Source organism: Xenopus tropicalis, chromosome 4 (genome assembly GCF_000004195.4).
Source record: "Xenopus tropicalis strain Nigerian chromosome 4, UCB_Xtro_10.0, whole genome shotgun sequence".
Classification (NCBI taxonomy): domain Eukaryota; kingdom Metazoa; phylum Chordata; class Amphibia; order Anura; family Pipidae; genus Xenopus; species Xenopus tropicalis.
The window spans coordinates 101,421,464-101,442,422 of NC_030680.2; the positions used below are offsets into that span (position 1 = coordinate 101,421,464).

The window sequence follows — 20,959 nt, forward strand, 5'->3', positions numbered from 1 at the left end:
CAGGGCAATAATTAAACTTTTTTTATCATAGTAAAATAGTTGTAAAAGTTACAAGACTGATATTATAACATAAGTTCATGTTATCATTAATATAATGAAAACATAATTCTATACAAACTCTGAATCTGAAGTACTCCCAAATTATGTGAATACAGGAGCCAAAGCAATAAGACAATTTGGACAAAGATCAGAGACACCATTGTATAATTTGAGTCTTTATGGGGTAAATACACCCTGCTTATTAAATTAACCTGTATATATCTATCTATATCTCTGGGATTTCAACATTCAGCATACCATCTACGCGTTTCGATCACCACAGGATCCTGATGACGATCCTGTGGTGATCGAAACGCGTAGATGGTATGCTGAAATAAATCACTGACTTGATTGACGCTATAGCTTTCTACTGTTGAGTTTGATATATATATATACAGTATAAACAGTTTTTACAGAGACAACACAAAAAAAGGCACTGATGGTTTTCATGCCTGGACCCACTTATATGCTTATTCATACACAGACATAAACTGCAGAGGAAATTTGTTATCCCCAAATGGTGGTTCAACAGGCTGGCTGATCAGATTTCTAACAGAACTCTGCTGCAATCTTCATGGGATATGTGGTGAAGGAGAAAATCACAGAAGAGAGCAGCACACAGCCAGCCAATTTAAGTGGTCTTATCATTTAGTAAACCATAACATCGGGCTAAACTGGCCACCAATCTAGTTGTATGACCATCAAATTTAATAAAGAGACCTACCATGTGTGGCAATGATTCACAGACAACAAAGCAATCCACAACGTTAGCAAAGTAACAAAAAAAGCTTACTGAATGCATCTGTTTTGCATAAAAGCAAGGGCAAACATTTCATTACAATACATATTTAACTGAATTCCTATCATGTAAGCTACATTTTTACTTTAACGTTAAAACACTTCACCACCAATTCACTGCATAGTTTTTATGACTAACTTGGTCATATCCTCAATGGAGTTCTTGAAATTCATGATTTCCTTAGTCAGGCATCGGTCCAGTGCTCTTTGTGCCAGAAGGTCATTGTACAGGCTTAGCACCTGACGGGGAATTTTGTCAAACAGCATTGCATAGCGCTGTCTGCAAGAAAAAATAAAACTGCTGAGAATATGGGAAAAGTAATTTGAGACCCTTTAGTTGCCAGCAAGTTATTGGCCAACAAATGAAGTATGTAAGAAAATCCTGCAGAGTTGGGCTGTTGGTGCAGACTTCTCCTGACAGGTCTGCATAAGCCCAATATGCTCTAAAAGTTGGCCCAGGGGCCAAAAGATTGCATGCATCTACTTTGGCCTGCCAGACTAATAGATCTTTACCTGTATGCCTAGCTTAAATGTAACAAAAGGTATGTAATCCTGACCCAGAGACCAACCTTATACACAACTAATAGACACATTGCCATACACATTGCCAGGGGCGGGCCGAGCCGATCGGGCGCCCTAGGCAACCCGGTCGGCTACCTCGCTCCTGCACCGCAACTACGGGGGGCGCGGCGCGGTGTGCGATTCGAAGCGGTGCGACGCAAAACTTAACTAGGGGTAGGCAGGAGAGGCTGCTGCCTGGCGCCCCCCAATCGTTGCGCCCTAGGCAGCTGCCTCTTTTGCCTACCCCTAGTTCCGGCCCTGCACATTGCTAACAGGTGGAGATAAAATATTTGCAGATAGTAAAGGATAAGTGGAAAGCACAATGACGGGAAAGAAAATGAACAAAATGTTGCTGGATAAATCTTTAGCTCAAAAGTTAAATAGGATAGTGTTGATGCTGTAAAATGTATCAATTGAAATATGTTGACAACTTTATTAACAATTCTGGTGCAGGCTTTGTTATATATCTATGTGAAATATTTTTACATTACACATAGCAGTGGATTATGTTGTACTTTCAAGAAGAGAGGTAGCTCAGTGGCATAACTAGATGTTACTGGGCCCCACAGCAAATTCAATTTAGGGTCCAAAAACATTGGTAAGTTGACCTATTCTACCAAGATATTTTACTGGACCCCCTACACTCCCCTGTATTTACACCCCTGGGGTAGCTCCTATTGGACTGACAGGCTTTAGTGTTTTAAAACTGTGCATATAAAGGGAAACTATGCCCTATAGATTAGTACAGAATGTCACATAAAGGGAAACATAACATCGCATGCGTAAAACACTGTTTATAAACAAAGCATATAAACAAAGCATTTTTGTGAAAAATATACTTTTTAAATAGCATGTACTGTTGGATAATCCCATATAGAAAAATGACATTTTTAAGTTCTAAAGTCCACCCTCTGGCTTGTATGAGGCACTGTGCACACACACAAACCAATGGTATGCACACATGATAGGTGACATCAGCAAACGAATAAAAATTATTTCGAATTTTACTCCCTCACTTCTGTTACCACTGCAACCTGTATTTTTTCCCATTATGTGATTAATGACACATAAAACATCAACAAAAACGTTGCTCGCGGTAAAAAATGTAAAAGGACAATGTCAAACTGGTAAGAATTGTAAAAAGTGTTACTTATTATGATATAAATTGTCTGTTGGTTAAGTATAAAGGACAACCATTATTTGCAGTTCTGCATTTGCACATTTACATCGAAACTGCCACAGGCAAGACATGAATGCACCATCATTATGACTACTTTGGGTTCGCTTTGAATATTGCAGTACATTTACATTGAAATTTCTTAGCAAAATATATATATGGCTATCTCTGCTAGAATTTAGGAAGAAAAAAAAAATATTCTTTTTACAAATAAATGACGCCATTATTGTTTTGAGAGAAAACAAAATGAAGATTCCCTTCATAAAAAAAGAAAAGTATTTAAAATACTACTTAGACTTCCTTATTGCTGACCTGAGCTTAGCAAGCAGCTCCCCTCTCTCCACGCACTCCACGCTGACTTGACGGATAACTTCATGAAACACAATGTTGTATATGTTCTGCTCGGCCTTAAGCAATTCCAGCAGATTATGAATCTGTAATACAAGTGAAAAGATATCAGTAGGCAGCGTCGGACTGGGGTGCCAAGGCCCACCAGAAAACCTTAGACCTTAGTCCCACTCTCCAGACTACCTTTCCTTCCCTGTTCACCCACTTTCTTTAGTCTCTTAATTACTTCTTTTTACATAGTATTATTACCTTTCCTCCATTTCTTCGGTTTCTTCCCATATAGAATTGAGTAATGGTATAGGAATGCAAGGAAAATGGTTGGGTGAGCAGGAGGGCCCACTGACACCTGGGCCCACCAGGTGTTTTCCTGGTATCCTGGTGGCCCAGTCCAACACTGTCAGTGACAAATTTTAGCTGGTTTAGAAACTATGCAGGTTGGGATGGGAAGTGGACTGTATTTTTAGTGTCTTCTTTACCTATAAACAGGAGTAGGTTAACTGAACACTCTCTTCTAATCAAGCAAATCAGCAGAACACAACATGTTCTTGAATGACACCATGCTCCTGTTATAACAGCAAACATGGAGGTAGTTTAAATAATAATTTTGTATTTTAAAATTACTTTACATTTTAGTAGCAGTAGTTAAACATGTAATTGTCATTAGCATTACCAGTTTTATAGATATTTATTTACTGTCTACTAGAACAGACTTCTGACACTTGTTTTACTAGGGATGTAACAGTACATCAACCTGGTTACATTCCTCGTATGTGAACAGTTAAATTAATTTGAAAGTATTAATTAAACTGGCCTAAAGTAAAGCAACCATAAAGGTTTACCGGAGTTGGACCTTCCAGTTTAAGGTCTTCGTCTACTCCTGCATCCTTCAACATGCTGTCCATCACCTTTATCAGCTGAAGAACCTCTGATCTTCCACTGGGTTTCCTGTTCAAATATAAAGAAGAACCATTTGAACTTGACATTTATGGACTCAATTTAACCAGATGAAAAGACATAGTATAGTTTTTAAGAACAATAAAGCTCACAACTTACAAGGAGGGGAAGAGACGTAGCTTCTTCTCATCATCTTTTAGAAGGGTTGTATACTTGCTGTATCAGGAATAGAAACATAAAGTACAATGTTTTAATTAAAATGCAAATATCGGAGAAAGTTAAATAAAAATTACATAATGTATTCCTCAGCTAAAAAACCTCAAGGAAAAGTAAAGCCTAACTAATATTTCATCCTTTTTAAAAAAAAAAAAAAAAAAAAAATTGTAATTACTGTGTGTCGAATAAAGAGTTAATTTTCTGTTCTTGCAGTTAGTGTACATCTACCATGAACTAATAAAAATCACTACGTATTTACAAATGTTTTTCTTTACATTTTCTTATACGTTTAATGAACAATGGACACATGGAACATTCAAAATCTGGATTTTAGATATGACATTTATGAAAAATTTAAGGTTACTGCAATACGTGTGCGATTCTTGGTCTCTATGTACACTCAAATTTAATTATTGCATGCTTGCGTGTTTTATTTTCGATAAGATAAAACAAAGGATTTGTTTCAATGCTACTTACTCCTCGTGATATTCCAGTCCTAAAATGCCTTTATTCTTGACAATATAGTATTCTTCTGGCACAAGACTCTCCTGAATACCTTCTTCCTATGAACGTGAATACACTATACAGTTCAGCTGTATACATGATGCATTTACCAACCAAGCACAATGCTTGCTGCATCTTAAAGAAAAAGTAACACTAAAAATTTTTAAGTAAAAAATCTATTCTACCCTGCTCCAATAATTGCCCTATCCTGCACACAATTTATTATTTTGAATGCTTTATTAGAAAATACCTGCTAAAACTTGGCTTCCGGTCATCTGAAATAAGGCGATACGGCAATGCAGGGAAGAATCCACTATGTGACGATCGATTGACCGAGCCTAGCCTGACTCCTTCCTATACAGAAGGAAGGCTAGGATCGATCAATAGATCATTGCATAGTGGATTCAGCCCTGCATCGCCGTATCACCTTATTTCAAATAACCGGAAGCCAAGTTTTAGCAGGTATTTTCTAATAAAGCATTCAAAATAATAAATGATGTGCAGGATAGGGCAATTATTGGGGCAGGGTAGAATGGATTTTTTTTAGTGTTACTTTTCCTTTAAGGGCAGCACAACTTAGAGCCTCTGGGTACACCAGCAACATGTCAGGGCTAGATGTGTGTGCATACAATTTAAAGACTAACCAATCTCAATGAATTATAAGGATGTGCCAGTGACCTTATGTGGCTTCTGCAAAGAATACTGCTGTTTTTTAGGAAAGCACCAGTATAAGTTTATAACACTGCCTTGTTTAAAAGACTCTGCCCTTCTTCTCTACTGTCATAAAATACAAAACAAATTAGCAGTGAAATATGCAAAAACATTTAATGGTTATAGAGGACGAAGCATGAGGACCATGTGGCACTTGGATGCACCCTTACGTCATTTGGTATAGTATGTTTGATTTTGCATATTTCATTGCTAATTTGTTTTGTGATTGCATATTCAGGACCTTAGTGAAATATATTAGATGACTTTATTCTCTATAATTTATTATGTTATGCTCCTTCTCTATTGGCTGCTACACTAAAGCATTCAATTTTCATGTTAGGCTGGAGCAGTATGAGAACACCACTGGAAACAGAATCTCAAACTTATTGGATCCTTGCACAGGAAGAAATGTAATAAGTCATAAGGAGACTGATAATGAGTAGTTACACTAGGACTTTCTGCTTGTAAACTAACCTCAAAAACCTGCAGATAAAGCAAAGTTTCTCACTTTTGTTCCAAAATTCAGTCAGTTGAGAACTCACTGGTGATACCATACACCCTTTAGAATAGCCTTAATTTAAATATATATGGATTGCTCTGTTGCTGATTATTTATCCCAAGAGTAGTCCAAAAATTCCAAAAGATCAGCAATTCAAATTACAAATAATATAAAAAACCATGTAAGTCTAATGTTCGATGGAGCAAGTTAGGAGTCGCCAGTGGAAAGGCCTACACATTGCTTCGGCTTTCCAAAGTCGCAGGTTGCAAAGATCTGTTGCAGGCGACTAACTTGCTCTGTTGGACATTAGCCTGCAGGTGTTTCTCATATCTAGTTGTCTTTGGTTCACTGGTTTCCTTATATCAGTATTGCCTGAATCGTAGATTGTGATCTGCCAGTGAATGCTGAACTGGCAACATATCAGTAGCGTAGTCCCATCGGGTGTCCTCACACACGGACAGATAAGCTACTGAAATGGTCGGAAGGACCGAATCGGCAGCTTAAATCTGCTGTGTATGGCCACCTTTAAATCACCCTGCTGGATACATTGTATTTTTAATATTTAAAATAAAATGTTCCAAGTTTTGTTAATTTTAATACACTGATTTTATTTTTCCATTGCAGAGTACCCCCAATGTTGTGTCTTTAAAAACCAGACCTTGTAATTGTATTATTGGCTTATGAAGGAATACCTGAAATCCACATGGGGAGAGGACGTGTGTAAGCAGAAATAATAGTACAACACTGAATTTAAAACCTACTTTAGATGTGTCATTCTTATGGCTGATGGGCTGCAAGGATGTTACTGATCTGTTCCTTTTATCTGAAAGAATAACATCACAGAGGAAGGAAATGTCCCTGGAAAGCAAACATGAAACACTATGTCAGCTGTTATATACTGCAAAAAGCATAATTTCCAAACAACATATCTTATCTACGGCCAAAATATCCGCAGTGCCATAATAACTAACTAAAATCTAACTAAAAACTTAAATCTATAGATCTATATCTAAATCTACATGAAAAATGAAAATTTACCATCTGACTTTATATAAAAGTTATCTGATTTATGTACTTTAAATGTATCTGCTTGTTTGGTGCAGTAGCCAAACCAGCAAAAATCTATGACCCATGTTGCCACTTGAATGACAAAAGACAGTGACAGTGAGAGAACTTTAGATTTACAAGACAAGGTATCTGAAGTTTTGTTACCTCCCAGCTCCTTTAAGACAGACTGGCTGCTCAATCAAGTGGTTAAACTTGCTCCTTCTGAGCTGGTGGTGCCAAGCATTATCAGTAGAACGAAGACACACCTTAACACACAGAAAGCATTTAATATGTTAAATAATTACAATCATCCTGTTTATATACAGAAACACTGGATAATAACTGTAAGTTCTTTTTGGCAGGTTCTACCTCTTGTATAGTTTATTGGTTGTCTTTTGTATGTAATCTGTATGTTCGTTGTTTACACCTATGTATGGACATACTGCTAAATAAGTTAAAAGTGTTAATAATAATAATAATAATAATACAGGTGTGGGATCCCTTATCCAGACACCTGTTATCAAGAACTACAGAAAGGCCATCTCCCATAGACTCTATTTTAAACTAAACAATCTAATTTTTAATTTCCTTTTTCTCTGTAATAAAAAAAACAGTACCTAGTACTTCTAGCTTAATTAAACTGCATGAATCCATATTTCTCAAAAACAATCCTACTGGGTTTATTTATTATTTAATTGATTTTCAGGTATGGGGATCCAAATTATGGAACAATCCCTTAGGGCTCTGGCACACAGGGAGATTAGTCGCCCGTGACAAATCTCCCTGTTCGCAGGCGCCTAATCTCCCTGAAATGCCATCCCACCAGTGAAAATGTAAATCGCCGGCGGGATGGCATACGCGGCGGCGCGATTTCAGTGAAATCGCAGAAGTTGCCTTGAGAGGACTAATCTCCCCGTGTGCCAGAGCCCTTATCCGGAAAACCCCAGGTCCCAAACATTCTGAACAACAGATACTTAACCTGTAACTATATTAGCTGACAGATGTATAAGAGACTGGTGCAGTAAATATAAGCACTTCCTTAGAATCGCCACAAAAAGGCAAACTACAAAGAAGGATGCAAGGCTGTGTCACTTTGTTTATTTAGAGGTCACAATGTTTTGGGACAGAGCATTTTGTCAGGTGTGCACTAATAAACACAAACAAACAGCTGTGTGCTATATTCCTTCACAAAGTTGACTTTGCATGGTGATTTTCAGCAAATGACTGGATCAAACAATGAACCTGGGCCCATTACATAAAAGGCCCCAAAAGTAGAGAGGTCTAAGGGAGTGTGCGCATTTGATATAACTAAATGGCCAAATAGTAATTAGATTTTGTTACATTTGTGTAGTTAAAATAAAAAAAGTATATGTCTAATACAATAAAGTTCCATGTAACACAGAAGGTAGTAGATGCTGACATGATAACTTGACTAAAAACAGACCTCACATTGGTAAAGGTTGGGCACCACTGAGCTTCTGTTATTCACAGTAATGCTATTTACAGCAGTGTGTTTGTAATAGAAAATATGTAAGTATTCTGGCACCACTGCACACGTATTGTGCCACACATGCAGTTTACACATACTGTACATACCTTTGCATCTTTCCGAGTTTCCAAATCCAGTTTGTGGGAAGCACTAGTAGCAGAAGTCAAAATTTGCAGAATTTCTTCTGGGATGTAGTCTTTATGCTGGGATATTGTGCCAGAATGGGTTTGCTCAGGGGTCCCACATTTTTCTTGAAAATTAATAATAGTTATATCATTATTATAAATGATAAGCCATAGATCTCACAGCCTGGTATAATCAGCCTGTTAAAGGTTAATACCCAATAGTTAAAATCAGCCCCATGTCATCAATCTGCTATCTCATACCTGTACTGTTCTCTCCCAACGGCACCAAGCTTCGACTGCCCAGTCCCCTTCTTCCTGGAGGTCTTGGCTCCATAGGCGGTGAGGGAAACCCAGTAACTGACATGGTTTATCTTTTCTAGGACGTCAAGAGGAAGGGAGTCATAAGCCATTTCACCAAAGCCTCAAAGTTAATGGCCCGCGATTCCCACGCATTTTATCACACGTACATAAAACTATGCTTTCTACTTTACTTTCCTTAGCATCCAAACGCCATGACGGGAACCATGGCAACGCCCCCGCCCATATCTATAGTACCAATGGCAGATCGCCTACACGCTTATTGATTCTGACGTGTTCTCATCCTGCTCGCCTATTGGTCTGGCGCTTCCAGGAAAGGTCGCTCGGGGTGCGCGTTTGAGTGTACTGTTGAAGCAATAAAAGCTCAGGAAAAAGCTGCTCCCTTTACTTAGGGCGTTCGGATGTGAGAATACACTAATACAGAGCTAAGAAAGCAGCAACTTGTAGATCAGCTTTAGCCTATGAGTGAACGTAGTTAAGCCGTAAAAAAGCTGCTTTATGGCGTTACTCTTCCAAACAAGGGCTAAAGCGCTGCCCAACAACACGCTGTGAAAAGCCTTGAGTTGGTAGTCTCCTCAAACAAAATGTCCACCTACTCCCTTCAAATTGCTATGTAAGATGATGAGGAAAGCATTGAGCTGTTATGAGACCCCTGACATCCCAGAAGTGTTATTACTGTGAAGGACACTTATTATTTTTACCCTGTTATTTTGGCCAAAAAGGCACCTAGGCTGTGCTTATTTGCTGCCTGAAGGGAGGGAAAGTCGCGTTGTTAGTGTAAGGAGCGCAATTGTGCTCTCTGCGCTAGGAGAGCCTAGTTGCCATTTTAAAAACTGGAAATTTGTCTCTTGGATTGAGAGAATCCCAAATGAAACACTGGTCAATGTTGACTGCAGGAAATTATCAGTGTTAACAGTATCTCTTGCAAACATGAACTTTGTTTATTAAAACTCCAAGTTTAGGGACCCATAGGGTTAATGTGCCCCTATGGCTTTAAACCCTACAACTTCCTAGTTTATGCTGTTACTGGGCGAATACCCATGTATCTAGTTCATCCTTTGCACTTATGCCTTATTGGTTATTTGGTTAACCACTCCCTTTGCATTCTCATACAGTGTTTAGCAAAGGGGTGCGCCTTCCTCTTTGGCTGCATCTGTTGACTCAGGTGGAAGTTCCTCTGAGCCTGGGATCAACAGGGCCCCAGTAAAGCCAGCCTACCCTAGAGAATCCATTTTATCTCAAGAAGTCGGGGGTAGGGACCCCGTCAGTGAGGAATAGCAAGCCTAGAAGAACACCTTAATAGCACTCTCTAGCAGAGTGAGATAGTTAACCCCGAAATGCCATCCCACCGGCTAGAATGTAAATCGCCGGTGGGATTGCAACCAATCAGCATTTAGATTTCAACAGTTAGAAAACCAAAGCAAAGCATCTGATTGGTAGCTATGAGCAACATCACTGGTAAAGTTTTACTCCACTTTCTACACAGCATGATAAATATGCTCTTTAGGGTATATTTATTATGCTGTGTAAAAAGTGGAGTAAAACATTCTGATTTGCTCACAGCAGCTAATCAGCTGCTTTGCTGTTGAAATCTTATTGTTCATTTGTTGCCCTGGGCAACATCACCGGTAATGCTTCACTCCACTTCTTACACAGAATGATAAATATACCCCACACTGTTTCACAGTTAAAGTTACTGTCTTTGCCTCTGCTTTCACAGCTTTTTCCCACTGTGATACTAATGTATTTGCTCAGGGGCATTTAGTAGAAGCATGAGCATGTAAACAAGTTGATACCTTCAGGAAAGTAGAGATCCAATTTTGTACACATTGCATTAAAGCATAAAGATGGCTGCCGATTCAGATATAGAGAAACTGCGGTGGTGTTTTTGGGGTCCGTGCCGCCCCAAATCAATACTGTAGAGAGCACAATAGCAGTTTCTACCCAAAATATGGCTCAGCGTTATTGGGGTCATCTTTTTGCTGGTGACTTAATGGCTTTGAAAACCACTGTCTCTCTCTTCCAATGTTTTCTTCCCCCCTTTTCAACAAGTAATTTTCTGTAAAAACAGAAAATGAGACATTTATTTGGAAAGGTCAAATTCCAATAACTATAAAAATTCAATTGCTACACCATTTCACTGGTCCAGCAGTAACAAAATGAAATTGATTAACTGTTTCCCTGCCACAGATCATAAAATTTATGATCCCATCAAAAGTGTGCCACATGCTGGTAGTGGAATATGTTACAATACACATCACATCCAGGTTTGGAACTTGACTGACATCCCTGGAGCCAATGGGGAACCGTAGTCAAGCCATAATTGGGTAGAGGTGCTTGTCACTAGGCAAGTGACGTCTGGGTCATGTCAGAACCTGGTTTGGAATCTGACCGACATCCTTGTAGCCAATGGGGTACAGGGTTCAATCTGTAATCTTGCAGGAGTTTACGTGACTTCTGATCTCCTATATAAGGCTGTGTTCACATGCTCAGACCTCACTCCTTGCTGCACCCTCTGTATCTTGGATTTCTCCTGCTACCTACTGGCACTTTGGAAGACTGCCTGCCTGGGAAGACAAGTGATCCTGCCCGCCTGGCCTCTAGTTCGACAGAAATTAACTATTCCGATCCAGAGTATGTGCCGAGTGACCTAGAAACTGAAGGTAGTGGCAGCAGTAGCACTCTGAGTGCCCCAAATATGTCTTTTGAGTTGTTGGAGGAGGTAGAAGTGGAAGCACTGGCAGAGGAGTCCACTGCACATGGTGGAAAGCCTGCGTGGGGCCTCCTGGTAACTCTGCCCTGCAAATCCCGCCTTTTACTGGAGTCGAGGTTGATACAGCTAACTTTGGCCTACTAGATTTCTTCTATTTGATTGTTACAGAGGCTTTACACTCACGCCTGTACTCAACTTCCCAGCTTTACCCCTGTACGCCTTGAAGTCTCAGGAGGGTGACCAGGATGTCCATACCTGGCTTCCCCTCACTCACACCTGGACTCAACTGCGCGGCTTTCCACCTGTGCGCCTGGAAGCCGGGGGTGACCTGGGAGTCCCCTCACTCGCGCCTGTACTCCTGGAAGTCTCAGGAGGGTGAACTGGGTGTCCATATTCGACTTCCCCTCACTTGTGCCTGTACTCAACATCCCGGCTCTCCCCCTGTACTCCTGGAAGTCTCGGGTGAGGGGCTGACCTGGGTGTGCATACCCGGCTTCCCCTCTCTTGCGCCAGGACTCAAGTTCCCGGCATTCCCCCATACTCCTGGAAGTCTCAGGAGTGTGACCTGGGTGTCCCTTTTGCACCTGGGTGCCATAGTAACTGGCTGCTGTGTTTATATGTTCCTTCACTCAGAAGGAAATGAACCCGGACGCTAATAAAAAAAACCTTCCAAGGAAGTATCGCGAGAGGATGGATCCCTGTTTCTGGGGGTTGGACCTGGTGGTGGTGCCACCCCCATCTTGAATTGCTGTCAATAACTCACAGTAAAAGGGTTAAGGACACTCTGCCCATGCAGAAACAATTCACCTAGCTCTTAGTAATTTTTATTTAGTAGAACAAGCAGCAACTTCATTTTAAACATTGATTTCATTGATAAGTAAAAATTAAGACTCACATGAGATACACAATCATTGCTGTCCATGTTTAATACTTACTTTCACTTAAAACTAATAATCTCACACAATAAAATGGCTCAACATTTTGTGATTACTCAACATCTTCATGTTTAAATATATAATCTGCTATTCCAGAACAGAGAGTGCAATTTGAGGACGGAATACAAAAATATATATATGTAAAAAAACTGGAAAACCTACAGACTGGCAATACCAGGCCACCAGTTAGTTGTAAACTTAGCAAAGGCAAAAAAACTATTTCCCAGTGAACTGTTATCAGACCAAAGTCTACCTATATGCAACTCCTTTTATAAAGTCCACAAAGTGGGCTTGTGTTGTCCAGACTGGTGCGATTTTACAAACGTGGAACCCTGGAAAAATACATGTTCTTATAGGCCAGGAGAGCACTGAAATTCTGGAAGCTGTTGCTTAATTTCTTGAAATATTATTACAAAATCAGTGTGGAGATAAAGAAGTAATTTGAAGCCGCTCACAGTTCAGTTATTACCGTCACCCCCAAGTAGTCTGTACATTGAAGCGTAAGATGTTAATTCTCCCTTTTTAAGTGGCTTGTCAACCTCTTGTACGCTTCAGTTTCTTCATTTGGTCAACCATTGTGCAACAGAATATTATCCAATAGGAAGTTTAAAAAAAAAAAAAGTCACTGTTTCTACAAAAGCATCTTTTACAGTTTTTCAGTCTACAGAAATAACAACAATAATTTAAAACAGTTACTCAGAATGAACATGCTGCATTTTTTTAGCAATACTAAGTATCCAGCTACTCACATCCTCCAAGAGATTTTTTTTTTTGGGGGGGGGGGGGGGGGGGGGGGGGAACCAGTAGAAATTAACAAAACCCAAGCCAGCGTGTATTTTTCATATAATGAACCATTATAGAAAGGAGAAAAAAAATGGCACCAATACTGATTTTACTGAAACAAAAGTTTAACCCTGTGCATTCAGGAAGAAAACCTTAACACAATGCTCTCAGAGAAAATAATAAGGCAGGTGCACAAAAGATATTTAGAATTTGCACGGTAACATAATATTGTATGCCTATGCCTGGGTTTGCCCCAAACCTGAAAAGTATGTTACTTGGAAATAGCAGAATATTCTTTTTATAAAATTAGGATACAGCAAAAACTGGCACCCCTGGTTATTCGCATCCTTCTTCTGTTATTAAAAATGTGCAATTTGTAAAAGTAAAGTTGTGACCATACAATCAGCTGTGTGTTTTTCATGGTATTTTGAAATAAAAAGTATATCTGCAACAGCACTGCGATCTTTGGCAATTATGGAGGAATGTAAGGATTTCCTACTTATTATTGCTTCTTAATGCAGCAAGTACATATTCAGGCTTGAGTCCTTTGAAAATACATTGCTTCATCTATTAGTAGTGGCACTGTGCAAGGGTACATACAAAAATGCCTGGAATAATCTTCTCAGTTATTCCTTACATTCACAATAATTTTGGTAAAAGAGAGAATTTACAGTATTCAAACATCCATACAGTAAGAGAGTGCAAAGTCTCGCCTAACATTTTGTTCAGCTGTCTGGCCCATAGGAACTGGCTCAGAATCAAGAACAACAAGACCAAACAATTATAATCCATGACTCATTTAACAAAAACATTAAGCAATAGCTGCATCTTCATTTCTGGTACATCAGTACATAGTCCAGATGGAGAAGGGCAGCTGTTTTTTCTACCAGAATAAAAAAAGTACTGGCCCTTGGCAGCATGAGAGGCATCATTCTGTTAGCGCTAATCTTCAAGCTGGAGACGACAAGTCCAAGAACGTGGTTTCAAGAAATCAATGAAGGCAGGCTATGACAAAAAAATGTAAAAAAGGTTATTTAAATTACACATAAGAGAAAGCAATCAAGGCTTGGCAGAGGTTTGATGTCAATACTCCAATGGGACTTACAATATAAGATCTGCTCATTTGCGAGGTTGCTAAAGTGAATCTTATCCCCTAAAAAGGTTTTAATCCAACTGTTTGGCCATAGGGCCAAAATTATCACACTGCAATAAAGGAGCTAGGAGTCATCAGAGCAAGGACCGCAACAATAAGCCCATGCAATATTTTAGAGTGAAACACCCAAAAAAACTCAGCGCTTCTCGGTGATAGTCCTTAATAAGAAGTCTTCAATATAATCAAGTGCAGCTTTCCTCTTGAGAACAGCTCCCCTTTAGATGAGCCTCAAAAGTGTATGTGGAAATGTTGGTGGAAGCGCATAAAATAAAAACAGAAACAAAATATAGTGCAGATCAAATGGATGATGTGTACACCAAATCCCAAAAGTGCTCAACAATTTGTTTAAGACAATGTGTAACCCCCAAACATAGTGTCTAGTATAAATGCTCACCAGACACCATTACATATGGAGCATATAGACCATATGCATAATGTAATGGTGTCTGGTGAGCATTTATACTAGACACTATGTTTGGGGGTTACACATTGTCTTAAACAAATTGTTGAGCACTTTTGGGATTTGGTGTACACATCATCCATTTGATCTGCACTATATTTTGTTTCTGTTTTTATTTTATGCGCTTCCACCAACATTTCCACATACAATAAGCCCATGCAGTCCTTGATTCAACAGGAAAATCAAGCCTGTCCTATCAACACCTGCCAGGGAGGCCCGTCGGAGGGCCCCATACATGGGCAGAGAAGTTGCAGAATTGGCCTCAAGGTCCTGAAGTGCCAACTTAAATCGCCATGTGTATTGCAATCTTTACTACAGTTAGGGCTCTGGTACACGGGGAGATTAGTCGCCCGCGGCAAAACTCCCTGCTCGCGGGCGACTAATCTCCCCGAGTTGCCTTCCCTCTGCCATCCCACCGGCGAACATGTAAGTCGCCGGCGGGATGGCAGACGCGGCGGGGCGATTTCGGGAAATCGCCGAAAAAGCCTTGCGAGTCTTTTTCGGCGATTTGCGCGAAATCGCGCCGCCGCGTCTGCCATCCCGCCGGCGACTTACATGTTCGCCGGTGGGATGGCAGAGGGAAGGCAACTCGGGGAGATTAGTCGCCCGCGAGCAGGGAGTTTTGCCGCGGGCGACTAATCTCCCCGTGTACCAGAGCCCTTACCAATAAATCTTTAGGTGGTGGTCAAATAGCAAACTCATGAGCTTTAGCCTCTTCTACAGTATGCTGAAATCCAGCTTTGAATTCAAGGTGTTAATGATATTGGCATCTTGAGTGTCCATGTCTACATATATACAATTACCATACATTTGTATAAAAGAAGCATGTTTCAAATCACCTCAGGGTGAGTATGCATATTAGCTGTAAACACCATATTTGCAAAGATGTTAATAAATCAGAAGAGAGATCAGAAGAAACGTATAAAAAGCCATAAAGTTTGCATGCAAAACAGTTTTTTTTTTTTTTTTTTTTTAAAAAAAAGGAAGTTGTGTTTTCTGTGATATGGTAAAGCTTAAATAAAATGTCCATCACATAGTAATATTAGATAATTAGATATCCAAACAATTGGAAATATTTATTATCTATAATTTTTAACAACACTGACAGCAACCCTAATATTAACATTGAGGGTATTACAAGATATAAGGGATCATGCTGCTTAGAACTCTACTCTCTCTGCTTTGACTGCAACTTGAACTTCCCACTCCTGTCACCCACACTGTGCTTAAACTGACCCATCAATCTGTAACCTACCAACTGATAAACTATTTCCTACTTTCTAAAATAGACTCATGATGAACAGCACACTATGGGGAATATTTATCATGCTGTGTAAAAAGTGGAGTGAAGCATTACTGGTGATATTTCAGGGCAACCAATCAGCAATTAGATTTCAACAGTTAGAAAACCAAAGCAAAGCATCTGATTGGCTGCTATGAGCAACATCACCGGTATTGTTTCACTCTACTTTTTACACAGCATGATAAATATACCCCTATGTGTATGCAATGATACATTCACAGTAATGAGCAAATAAATATTTAATATTCACAAGAAATGCGGTGTTGGTCCATATATATTTCTAGCGCACACATTTTATTGTAGCACTGCTTGCATGTTTGAATAAACTGTTGCCACAAGTGACATTATTGCCATGTAAACTTCCTGTGGTTGCTAGGCAACCATTTTTGCACAGAGTCACTGTTCACATGCCTTGAGGAAGAGCCCAGTCAGGCTCAAAGCATTGCATTTTATGTGTACAGATTATATAATTTTTTTTGCATACAATATATGTCTTTTGCATCTAATGTGTGTGCTGTTTGAAGTATATTTTTGAAGTAGAGTCGGAATCCGTTGGGGACATGCAGAGGACCACTTGTTGCTTACTTTATACTTACATTGTTGATTGGACAGTGGCGCTGGGCGTACCATTCCTGGGAATACAGACAGATGAGGACCCCCTGACCCAGAAATAAGGATGTCCACATGATCACATTCCAAATGGGACCTTTCCGACGGTCATGTAGAATGAAATTAAAAAGCACTAGGACAAAAATTAAAAACCATATATTAAAGATAGGCATATGCATCACCTAAAGTGTTACCGATATTTATAGACGCAGGATTGTGAATTTGGAAGTTGAAATGCAACTGAACTTGCACCAATGTGTCATTTGTGTCGAATTTTATTTTACTATAATAGGAAGCAATTTCCATTAGTTTGTAATGTCGATTATTGCTGCTTTGTTGTACTGCTGAGGTCTCTGTATATGAACTTATCTACTATGTTACTAAGAATGTCTGCATATTTAGTCTGCAGTGATTGCTGTATGCTACAGTATGCATTGTGAATATGGAAAACTAATATTTACAAGGATTTTTACTTACTGCCAAAACACATAAAGAGGATGAAGAGAACTGGGTAGAAAAATCCAAAGCAAATGCCAAGCGCATACTCATGAACCACAGCAGAGACAGTGAACACACACAACATGGCTGCTGACTTGAAGCGCCTGCCAAAAATCTTTGGGGGAAAAAAAAGAACTGTATAAATAATGGCAAGTCTGGCATTTGGCTTTTATCTTTGCAAGTTTGGTAATCATGGGTTTGCAAATGAATCTTTATTTTCAACAAATGAATCAAAACAATAAGGGACAAAACTGCCCAAGTGTGTCATTTGAAAGAATACATGACATTCAATGATCATTAAAACAAGACTTAAGTATATAACAAAATATACACCAATTCTTAAACGTATATAAATATTAGAAATTACTCTCTTAGTGCCTATTTAATATATAAATATTATGCAACTAGTAATGCTGTATTTTATATAATGAATTTACTGTATTAGCTCAGGGGTAGAGCATCTCTGCATCAGTTTTGATCTATCCCTTCAAAGCTGTCCAAAACAGATCCCCATCTAATAAAATCAGAGCCATAAGTGTCTGTGACACTGCACATGCTCAGTATGTTCTGGACTGACAAACGTTGGCACTACTGCAAATCATCAAGCAGAATGTTGGGTTACATCTGTCACTGAAAAAGGTGATTTTTTTTTTTATCAGTTGTGAGGCAGAATGCATTGACTTCTACACTTCATCTCACTGTTCAGCCTTGTATTGTGAACTTTATATTCACTGTATATTGTGAGCCAGTCTCTAGGTTTAGGCAACTGATTTCAGCAGAAAAGTAGCAAACTACTAAAGGCATATTTGAAGGCAGAGGTATTTAATGCTGAAGGGCTGTTGTGGCCTTGGCTAGTACTGAAGGCCAAAACATAAGGTGTAGCAACCAGCTTACCCTGTGCACCCCCTATGAATTGTCTCAGCTAATGCTGAAACAAGTTAAATATCACCTAATATTTATTTGAGCTTAATAAAAAGTTAAATAAAATAGGATTGTGTGGCCCCTAATGCCACAGAACTTAAAAATGAAATATAGGCTTTAATACATTTGCAATTTCACAATTTATTACTTCTCACCCAAAGAAAGTCTCGGTAGGCATAGTAGTACAGCCAATCATGAACCACAACATTCCAGGTCCTGTAATAATTGGCAAATGACGTGGAATTCCACCAGTCCTGCAAAAGTCACATAATTCTATTACCAGGATTAATTTTAAAGTCTGTGTAGTACAGATATGAAGTGCTGCTCTAACTGTGAGGTCAAGGTGAAAACCTTTCCCCAGGTAGGCAAATAAAATGATAACTTTCAGAGCTTGAGATTATTAGACAGAAGCAAGAAACAAATACAGCCATATTTTGTTGTTACCTTGTAAAACATTCGGTCTGCAAACCGCAGCATTTCAGCAAAAGCATTGAGCCAACAATGCAAGAATGCAAAGAAAGCCAGAAACAGCACCAAGACACCTGACGAAACATGAGATAAGAGTGATGATTCTGCACATGTTCAAATTCACTCACCTGGAAGGCAAGAGTGGAATATACGATATACTAGGTCTTAAAATACACTTCATCAGTTGCACTGGTACCAGTTACCTGGAAGGATGGAGTTAAAAATGCAGAGTACCAGGACTCGAAGGCTGAATTGCTCCTGACTTATGTTACGGAAAAGTGGGATACAAAGACGAACAAAAACATAGTAGGCGTAGAAGAGACATCCTAGCACCTGTAACAAAACACCACAGACAATATGAGAAGCAACCTTTTAAAGCATACATGATAGTCGGTATCTGTTACAAGGTGAAAACAAGATTAAGTTTGCTGCCAGGGAAATTAGTAATGAGCCTTACTTGTCAGTATAGCACAGTGATTTAAAAATAATAATACAAGTGGCACTTTATCAGAAAAAAACAAGCATTTCTTTTCATTTGTTTTTCCAAATGGCCTTAGTCTTCTACATCACCTTTTCTCATCACCTATGTCCACTACCATGCCCTGCTTTAAAGGAGACATTTTATATAAAGTTTATATTCAGATATAATATTCATCCTCCCTCAAAATGTGAAATGATGCAGAAAGAAAGATGTTTGAAGAGCATTTTATCCTCCTAAAATTGTCATTATATGAGAGCTGCATACACAACCTCTCTAATCAGAAGCCAGAGTGAAATAAAAGATGGGAATATCTCTTCAGTCTCCCACAGGAAGTGGTCCCAGCACTGACTGATAGGCTTTATGCAACAGTAGCACCCCATGCATATTCACTGCACTTTTTAAAGTAGCTGAGGCTCTGTTACTGAGGGCCACTGGCCCCAGCCACATACTAAAGAGTCTAAACCGGAAGCTTGCAAAAGGGCTGGGTACAGCACAGTTTTCAAGCAGTTATGGACATATTTGAACCCAAAGGTATTAAAATAAAAGCACTTCTATTTTACATGGTTTAGTGCATTGTAAAAATGTATGGTGTATGTCCTCTTTAAACTTCTCTTTTGCTACTCCACTGTAAGGAACTCTGCTATAAAATCATTCAAACTAAACTCAGATTCTACTTATTGGGGCACTAACGCAATGTATGGCTAAATTTTACCACTTATGACGTTTGTGTGACAACTGCTCTATTAAAGGCGCTGTAAGTACACAATTTCAACAGTTTCACCTGAGTTAGCCAAACTGCCCATTTTATTACTTCACATTACTGAAACCATTACATTGCTTTAATAGGAATATTAAGGAGGCTAGGCATGTCTATATGGTTGACATACAAAGCAATCATTTGACTAAACTAGTCAGAGCTTTGGATGGTATTGGTAATGGTTGGACAGCACAAACATTTGGTAATTTATTTGCATTCACTGATGCACATGCAAAGTCTCTAGCTAGTAATAGGCGAAGTGGGGACCATCCACAAGGTGCACATGAACAAGACCACCACCACCAGTCACCACCTTTAAAAGAAAATTACCACTGATCCTTGGACAAAGCAACCAGAATGCTATTGATTAGTGTGTTGTAGAACAGCTTACCCCTACAAGAAAACCGCTAAGTTTGTTTTTATATTGTGAGTGTGAACACTATTGGGTAACCACCTTTCTGTTACCACCTTTGTTTTTCAGATGCTGGTGGTCTTTTTCAATAAGACTTGTTTGTGTTAAAACATTTCTATATACAAAGCGGTAAACTTCTAATTTAAAATTACAGAAGGGTCCGAGAATTCCTACCTGAGCAAATTTGGTGGCAACATAACCCCATCGAATAGATGGATTCCTATAAGAAACAAATGTGACATTGTTTTAAGATGGCAAATATCCTTATAAAAGCTTATTTCAAATCAGTAACCATTATAACACAAAGGACCATTATAAGAACACCACAAAAAAGAAAATATGGCCTTTAAAAAAAGAATACTGTTGTGATGTGCCAATTTAAACACTATTATAGTGTGTCATGCAAATAATTCAGTTTTAATAATGGTGTGAGGACAGCCATCTCACTTCATTATGCATGATCCTGCTCTTGCAGAAACAGCAAGCACAGCATCATGCAAGTCTTTAGGCAGCTACTATCACAGATATCTCCCACTGTTAAGCTGGGCATACACAGAATATCTGCTCGTTTGGCAAGGTCACTCATTTCCCAACTTAAAGGAGAAAGAAAGGTAAAAACTAAGTAGGCTTTATCAGAAAGGTCTATGTAAATACAGCCGTAAGCACTCACAGAAATGCTGCACTGACTTCTCTGTCAAAAGATTTCTTGTGTCTGTAATTCCTGTGCCAGAGACACGCAG

General features: G+C 39.1%; 2 protein-coding genes across 3 annotated transcripts in view; both read right to left on the reverse strand.

Moving 5' to 3' along the window:
• Positions 1-8,955, reverse strand: part of axdnd1 (axonemal dynein light chain domain containing 1) — a 31,227-nt gene extending 22,272 nt beyond the window's left edge. Inside the window, exons 1-9 of the mRNA XM_031900997.1 lie at positions 8,670-8,955; positions 8,391-8,533; positions 6,960-7,060; positions 6,509-6,605; positions 4,511-4,596; positions 3,977-4,033; positions 3,763-3,868; positions 2,888-3,009; positions 977-1,117 (exon numbers count right to left, since the gene is read on the reverse strand). Of these exons, the coding sequence (XP_031756857.1) occupies positions 977-1,117; positions 2,888-3,009; positions 3,763-3,868; positions 3,977-4,033; positions 4,511-4,596; positions 6,509-6,605; positions 6,960-7,060; positions 8,391-8,533; positions 8,670-8,772 (956 nt within the window). The 5' untranslated portion in view covers positions 8,773-8,955. The remainder of the gene's footprint in view (positions 1-976; positions 1,118-2,887; positions 3,010-3,762; positions 3,869-3,976; positions 4,034-4,510; positions 4,597-6,508; positions 6,606-6,959; positions 7,061-8,390; positions 8,534-8,669) is intronic.
• A 3,292-nt stretch (positions 8,956-12,247) lies between these two features.
• The window catches only part of soat1 (sterol O-acyltransferase 1), a 29,064-nt gene continuing 20,352 nt past the window's right edge, over positions 12,248-20,959 (reverse strand). The window contains exons 10-16 of one of the 2 annotated variants that reach the window (XM_012960608.3): positions 20,394-20,439; positions 18,773-18,902; positions 18,546-18,643; positions 18,257-18,355; positions 17,160-17,295; positions 16,670-16,815; positions 12,248-14,162 (exon numbers count right to left, since the gene is read on the reverse strand). In XM_012960608.3, the coding sequence (XP_012816062.1) occupies positions 14,100-14,162; positions 16,670-16,815; positions 17,160-17,295; positions 18,257-18,355; positions 18,546-18,643; positions 18,773-18,902; positions 20,394-20,439 (718 nt within the window). In that variant the 3' untranslated portion in view covers positions 12,248-14,099. 2 annotated transcript variants of the gene reach the window in all.